General features: G+C 45.0%; 1 protein-coding gene across 1 annotated transcript in view; it reads right to left on the bottom strand.

Annotated features, from left to right (window-relative positions):
• LOC135513589 (ATP-binding cassette sub-family A member 2-like) overlaps positions 1 to 8,358 on the bottom strand; it is a 149,088-nt gene that overhangs the window by 18,218 nt on the left and 122,512 nt on the right. The window contains 4 exon segments of the mRNA XM_064936475.1: positions 4,037 to 4,157; positions 4,333 to 4,562; positions 6,145 to 6,318; positions 7,183 to 7,379. Of these exon segments, the coding sequence (XP_064792547.1) occupies positions 4,037 to 4,157; positions 4,333 to 4,562; positions 6,145 to 6,318; positions 7,183 to 7,379 (722 nt within the window).

Below are 8,358 nucleotides of genomic sequence, written 5' to 3'. Positions count from 1 at the left end.
CATTAAAACTAATTTTTCAAACACTCCACAAATTTCTTGTTAACAAACTATAGTTTTGGCAAGTCGGTTAGGACATCTACGTTGTGCACGACACAAGTCATTTTTCCAACAATTGTTTACAGACACAGTGTGCGCTGACCAAGGTTGCCAGATGCACGGTGTTTCCTCCGACACATTGGTGCAGCTGGCTTCCGGGTTGAAGGGCGCTGTGTTAAGAAGCAGTGCGGCTAGGTTGGGTTGTGTATCGGAGGACGCATGACTTTCGACCTTCATCTCTCCCGAGCCCGTACGGGAGTTGTAGCGATGAGACAAGATAGTAGCTACTAAATAATTGGATACCACGAAATTGGGGAGAAAAGGTAAAAAAAAATATTTAAAAAATGCCATGGCTTTAGAAGCTTCTGATTGGCTAATTGACATCATTTGAGTCAATTGGAGGTGTACCTGGGAATGTATTTCAAGGCCTACCTTCATACTCAGTGCCTCTTTGCTTGACATCATGGGGAAATCAAAACAAGTCAGCCAAAACCTCAGAAAAACATTATAGACCTCCACAAGTCTGGTTCATCCATGGGAGCAATTTCCAAACACCTGAAGGTACCATGTTCATCTGTACAAACAATAATACGCAAGGATAAACACCATGGAACCCCGCAGCCGTCATACCGCTCAGGAAGGAGATGAGTTCTGTTTCCTAGAGATGAACGTACTTTGGTGCAAAAAAATGCAAATCAATCCCAGAACAGCAGCAAATGACCTTGTGAAGATGCTGGAGGAAACAAGTACAAAAATATCTATATCCACAGTAAAACGAGTCCTATATCAGCAAGGAAGAAGCCACTGCTCCAAAACAGACATAAAAAGCCAGACTACAGTTTGCAACTGCATATGGGGACGAAGATCATACTTTTTGGAGAAATGTCCTCTGGTCTGATGAAAAAAATGAACATCATAATGTTTGGAGGAAAAAGGGGGGGTCTTGCAAGCCGAAGAACACCATCCCATCCGTGAAGCACTCATGTTGTGGGGGTGCTTTGCTGCAGGAGGGACTGGTGCACTTCACAAAATAGATTGCTTCATGAGAAAGGAAAATTATATGGATATTTTAAAGCAACATCTCAAGACATCAGTGAGGAAGTTACAGCTTGGTCGCAAATGGGTCTTCCAAATGGACAATGACCCCAAGCATGCTTCCAAAGTTGTGGTAAAATGCAGTGGTGGGCCGTCAGGGTCAGCAAGGCCTTCTCTGCTGGCCTAAACATCATCAGAATATAATTTTTTTTTAAATATATTTTCCCACAAATATGTATTAAATTATTCCCCAGAGTAAGAGTTACACTCTTCATTTCATAGCGTTCCTCTTGGTTGCACTGCTTCCAGCCCCAGGTTGAGATTTGGAGGGCTGGTCTTTATGTTAGATATTTTATCCAATCATATTCAGCCATCATGTGTTGCCAGGGGTCTAAAATCTGCCCTCAGGCCTTCAGAATCAACAGTGCGGGCGCTTGTAGCTTAAAGTGAATGAAAATTAAAATTTAGTGTCAACCAATCAGCTTTAGAGTTGGCTATTGTACGCCTGCTGGCTGGCTCCAGTGTTACACAGGAGCCAGCTAGCAGGCGTAGTGCCTGCACGTCTTTTGATTGGATTACCAACTAAGAAACTAGGAAACTGAAATTGATCAACGATTGATCAACAAATTAATTTGCGTACTACTAAACTGTTTTTTCAACCCACAGTGGCGGAAGGAGAAGATATCGATTTGGTTGAGGATATAATTATAATGCCATTCTCAAGACAAACTTTTCAAGAAAAGTTAGACATTGTCAGGAGAGGTAGATGCCGACGCTACAAAGCCGACGCTACAAAGACAGGCTCCGAGAAGCACTGCAAACTGTACTGCTGGGAATGCCTATTATTTGCAAGTGATCGATTTGGTGTTTGGAGCCACACTGGCTTTGCAAACCTGAGTTGTCTAACCAAGGCAGCAACGAGGCACCAAAGTACGGCTGGGCACTTACAAACAATGGTGCTTTTGAAAACTTTTGGGGACACCCGAGTGGATCTACAGATCAACGAACAAGCACGCAGGGCAACGAAGCTGCACAATGAAAAGGTATTGTACTCTTCCCCTGCAATTCTCTGAATAAAAATGTAAATTTCAAGGTGACGCAACGCCTGGTTATACTGCGTTTCTGTCCATGGCATCATAATGATGGTAATTCGGGTGGGACTGTGTAGGATTTCACTGAAGGCCCAGGCCCCAGAACCACGGCATGCTACTGGTAAAATGGCATAAAAACAACAAAGTCAAGGTATTGGAGTGGCCATCACAAAGCCCTGATCTCAATCCTATAGAAAATTTGTGGGCAGAACTGAAAAAGTGTGTGCAAGCAAGGAGGCTTACAAACCTGACTCAGTTACACCAGCTCTGTCAGGAGGAATGGGCCAAAATTCACCCAACTTACTGTGGGAAGCTTGTGGAAGGGTACCCAAGTTAAACAATTTAAAGGCAATGCTACCAAATACTAATTGAGTGTTTGTAAACTTCTGACCCACTGGGAATGTGATGAAAGAAATAAAAGCTGAAATAAATAATTCTCTCTACCATTATTCTGACATTTCACATTCTTAAAATAAAGTGGTGATCCTAACTGACCTAAAACAGGGAATTTTTAATGGGATTAAATGTCAGGAATTGTGAAAAACTGCGTTTAAATGTATTTAGGTAAGGTATATGTAAACTTACAGCTTCAACTGTACCATCATAAGACACCACTTTCCAACAATGCAGTTTGTCATATTTCTGCCCTGCTAGAGCTGCCCCGGTCAACTGTAAGTGCTCTTATTGTGAAGTGGAAACGTCTAGGACCAACAACAGCTCAGAAGTGAAGTTGTAGGTCACACAAAATTAAAGTGAAGCGCGTATCTCATAAATATCATCTGTCCTCAGTTGCAACACTCACTATCAAGTTTCAAACTGCCTCTGAAAGCAACATCAGCACAATAACTGTTTGTCAGGAGCTTCATGAAATGGGTTTCCATGGCCGAGCAGCCACACACAAGACTAAGATCACTATGCGCAATGCCAAGCATGGGTTGGAGTGGTATAAAACTTGCCACCATTGGACAGGAGCAATGGAAACGCGTTCTCTGGAGTGATTAATCACGCTTCGCCATCTGGCAGTCCGACAGATGAATCTGGGTTTGTCGGATGCCTGGAGAACGCTACCTGCCCCAATGCATATTGCCAACTGTAAAGTTTGGAGGAGGTATAATTTGGGGCTGTTTTTCATGGTTCGGGCTAGGCCGCTTAGTTCCAGTGTAGGCAAATCTTAATGCTATAGCATACAATGACATTCTAGACGATTCTGTGTTTCCAACTTTGTATCAACAGTTTGGGAAGGCACTTTTCTGTTTCAGCATGGCAAGTCCCCCATGCACAAAGCGAGGTTCATACAGAAATGGTTTGTCGATGTCAGTGTGGAAGAACTTGACTGGCCTGCACAGAGCCCTGACCTCAACACAATCAAACACCTTTGGGATGAATTGTAACGCCGACTGTGAGCCAGGCCTAATCATCCAACATCAGTTCCCAACCTCACTAATGCGCTTGTGGCTGAATGGAAAAAGGTCCCCGTAGCAATGTTCCAACATCTAGTGGAAAGCCTTCCCAGAAAAGTGGAGGCTGTTATAGCAGCAAAGGGCGGACCAGGTCCGTATTAATGCCCATGATTTTGGAATGAGATGTTCGACGAGCAAGTGTTGACATACTTCTGGTCATGTAGTGTAGATAATGTGTGAAAAGTCTATATCAGCATTTAACTTCCGGCAACTCAGACACTGCACTGCATGCTCAGCAGAAAGGATGTACTTAATGTACTGAAGCCCTTCTATAAACAACTTTATTGATCCGTATAGCCTCAGACAGACACACTGGGATTTGGTCTCATAGAATCACTAGAATGGGAATCCCTATTCAAGTCAATGATACCATAATGAGTGGATTGGATTGGCAGCCATTTTGAATGTACTCACCAGCATCACTGTTCTCCAGGGACTGGTCCTCCTCTGACACCTTGAGGAAGACCTCCTCCAGAGTGGTGTCCATCACCCCAAAGCTGGTCAGAGCCAGGAGGTCCAGACTCTGCTCTAACGCCTGGGAATAGGGAATATGGGCTGTGGTTAAAAGTAGTGCACTATAAAGGGAATAGGGTGTCATGTGGAACCCTGTCTTTCTGTGTCAGAGTGGGTACCTGCCTGTTTGTCTCTCTCTATTTGACTTTGTGCCTTCATCTCTAGGTCTGTGTTTGTGTCTGTGTCGAAGTGTCTACCTGAAAGAGCCTCTCGAAGCAGCCCTTCTTGACAGCCTCCGAAGGCAGCACATAGGATAGCTCAGTGTTGGAGTCAGACACCAGCAGACAGGACCCCACGAACTGACGGATGAACTTGGTGACCCGGGCCTCCGAGCAGGGAGACAGGGAGGAGGGGGACAGGGAGGAGGAGGGAGACAGGGAGGAGGAGGAGCAGGGAGACAGGAAGAATGGAGGCTGTGTGACCTGGTCTGGAGGCACAAACACACAGCATTATGGATGGAAGGAGGATAAGGAGAATAAAACACACAGCATTATGGATGTAAATGTAATGTAAATGGATGGAGGGAGGACAAGGAGAATAAAACACACAGCATTATGGATGGAGGGAGGACAAGGAGAATAAAACACACAGCATTATGGATGGAGGGAGGACAAGGAGAATAAAACACACAGCATTATGGATGGAGGGAGGACAAGGAGAATAAAACACACAGCATTATGGATGGAGGGAGGACAAGGAGAATAAAACACACAGCATTATGGATGGAGGGAGGACAAGGAGAATAAAACACACAGCATTATGGATGGAGGGAGGACAAGGAGAATAAAACACACAGCATTATGGATGGAGGGAGGACAATGATAATAAAACACAGCATTATGGATGGAGGGAGGACAAGGAGAATAAAACACACAGCATTATGGATGGAGGGAGGACAAGGAAAATAAGGAGGCAGCAGGAAAAGTAGAGGGCAGAGACTTTAGAGGCAAAATATGAACAAGCAATAGGGGAGAGTGGGGTAAGTTTAGCCGACAGGGTAAGTTGAACCACCCTTGTTTCTAGGAAACCATACACACACCAAAAAATGTTTAGGATGAGGTCATCATTTCATGGAGTCTATGATGGAAGACACCACTTAGAAAAAGTGGTAAGTAAAGTTAGGTCCAAAAAATGGATTTTCACTAAGTAAAAATAAGTTATTGTGTTGGAGGTTTCATGATGCTTGTATCTAAACCGAAGTAGATCATTTTTAAATTATTCTATACATAAGTTTGGTCTCAATAAGCTCCAATATGAGGTCCTAAACATAGCATGAAAGTGCATCGTTGTAGCTCTGTGGGCTAATACAGTCAAAATGTTTGCATTAGAGTAAATTGAGCCATTGGCCATGGGGCATGCGGATTTGCGTTTATCGTCGAAGGAATGAGCGTTACACCAAGGCCTGTACTCTAGAGCGGCATCGATTTGGATGTGGACGGTCCGTCATGGTCTGGGGGCGGTGTGTCACAGCATCATCGGACTGAGCTTGTTGTCATTGCAGGCAATCTCAACGCTGTGCATTACAGGGAAGACATCCTCCTCCCTCATGTGGTACCCTTCCTGCAGGCTCATCCTGACATGACCCTCCAGCATGACAATGCCACCAGCCATACTGCTCGTTCTGTGTGTGATTTCCTGCAAGACAGGAATGTCAGTGTTCTGCCATGGTCAGCGAAGAGCTCGGATCTCAATCCCATTGAGCAAGTCTCGGACCTGTTGGATCGGAGGGTGAGGATTCCCGGACATTCCCCCCAGCGCAGTTTCTTTTTTTGCTGAGTTTATATTTCCCTTGGCGGAGTGATGCCGAATGTTTAAAAAAAGTTACCCCACACTCCCCTAAATGTAAAAAGACTTGGATAGCGAAAGTGAATACGTCTGGTGAGAAAATACGACACACACACACACACACACACACACACACACACACACACACACACACACACACACACACACACACACACACACACACACACACACACACACACACACACGAGGAAAGAAAGACCCACCGCCGCTCTCACTCTGTTTCTTGACCAGGGTGAGTTTGTAGCCGTCTCCGTAGGTGCTCTTGAGAAAGAGTGGGGAGCCGCAGCACTTGAGTTTCCCATGGGAGATGATGGCTATGCGGTCTCCTAACAGGTCAGCCTCATCCATGTGGTGGGTGGACAGCAGGATGGTGCGGCCTTGGAACATAGTTTTAAAAAATTACTTTCAATATACATCAAAATGTGTCAATGCATCATTTTGTGAGTGTTAGTGTGAGAAGATTTGACAGGACCTTATGGTAGTAGTGCACTCTATAGGGAACAGGGTGACACTAGGTCAAAAGTAGAGCACTGTATAGGGGACAGGGTTACACTCAGTCTAAAGTAGAGCACTGTATAGGGGACAGGGTGACACTAGGTCAAAAGTAGAGCACTGTATAGGGGACAGGGTTACACTCAGTCTAAAGTAGAGCACTGTATAGGGGACAGGGTGACACTAGGTCAAAAGTAGAGCACTGTATAGGGGACAGGGTTACACTCGGTCAAAAGTAGTGCACTCTATAGGGAACAGGGTGACACTAGGTCAAAAGTTAAGCACTGAGGCCTTCTGGGTGGCGCAATGGTCTAGGGCACTGCATCGCAGCGCTAGCTGTGCCAGCAGAGACTCTGGGTTCATCTCTCCCGAGCCTGAGTTGTAGCGATGAGACAAGATAGTATTTACTAACAATATACCACAAAATTGGGGAGAAAAATAAAAAGTAGAGCACTGTATAGGGGACAGGGTTTCACTAGGTCAAAAGTAGAGCACTGTAGTGTGTGAGGTTGACCCTTGTCTCACCCTGTTGTGAGTGCTAGTGTCTGTTGTGAGTGCTAGTGTCTGTTGTGAGTACTAGTGTGTGAGGGTTAGGGTTAATGTGTCAGGTTGACCCATGTCTCACCCTGTTGTGAGTGCTAGTGTGTGAGGGTTAGGGTTAATGTGTGAGGTTGACCCATGTCTCACCCTGTTGTGAGTGCTAGTGTGTGAGGGTTAGGGTTAATGTGTGAAGTTGACCCATGTCTCACCCTGTTTGTACTTGAGGATGAGGTCCCAGATGGCTCTGCGTGCGTAAGGGTCAACACCCGCCGTGGGCTCATCCAGGATGACTGCCCGGGAGCCGCCCACAAACGCTATGGCTACGGACAGTTTCCGTTTCATTCCTCCAGACAGAGTCTGGACCAGGCTGTGCCGTTTATTATTCAGCTCCAGATCCTCGATCATCCTGACAACACACACATAGCACCTTGTAATTTACATTCTTTTGAGATATGGATAGGTATGATTAGTTATCACTGCTGGCTCCTGTAATTCATAGGTGAAATTACCATGGGGGATGGCAGGGTGGGAGGGCACCCTGGAGGTCAGTGGCTCCCCAGATAGCACATGAATATGTCATAAGCAATGCCAACATTTGTCAAATTTGCAAGAAATTTGCTTTAAAACTGCAACATTTTCTCTCATCCTCATGGCAAAATGTGAAGAATAGCATGAGATGACCTATGAAAAAGCACATTGTTCTTACTTCCCCATGGCAAATGTCTCTCAGTCTCATGACAAAATGTGTAGAATAGCATTATAAAACTGAATATTTTCTCTCTGCCCCATGGCAAAATGTGTTGAAATGCAGGAAGTTAGCTGAAGGTAGGTGCTACGGGGCCCCAAATACATCTCCCCTGCTCAGCTGCACCGTCTATTCAAACCCCTCCCCCACTAATGTATGTCAGGAGTGGTACGAGGGGGGGTTGGCACAAGACCCCAATGAAATATGATTGGCCACCTTTGGTGCCTCCCCATGCTTATCAGGTCAAATAGCTGTCAATCATTCTATTTTTTTCCCGCTTGCTGGAATATTTTTGGGGAGCGCTGCTCCATCGAGTTTAACGATTTACCCTGGCAGGGTAAAACAAACACACCAAAACAGTATTACATCATCTGTGCTTCTGTCATTAGAAGAAAGACTTTCAGAATGACCGAGTGGAAGCTGACAGAATACGGTCGGGAGACAGACTCAGGAGTTGGGATCAACATTCAATGACACACGCATCTGTCTTTGTTCATGGTATGTTCACACTCAATTCTTATAGAAAAAAAAGTGGACTGGGCACAAGGTAGGCGAACTCCAATTATAAAACAACTCTTCATCTTTTGTGTCTTGTTAATATTTGCCTTGAAATAATGACATGATGAATTATTCTTCAACT

The sequence above is a fragment of the Oncorhynchus masou genome, chromosome 25, assembly GCF_036934945.1.
Source record: "Oncorhynchus masou masou isolate Uvic2021 chromosome 25, UVic_Omas_1.1, whole genome shotgun sequence".
In the NCBI taxonomy this organism is placed as follows: Eukaryota; Metazoa; Chordata; class Actinopteri; order Salmoniformes; family Salmonidae; genus Oncorhynchus; species Oncorhynchus masou.
Note: the sequence above shows the minus strand (reverse complement) of the source record. Positions and strands in the feature narration are given on the sequence as shown.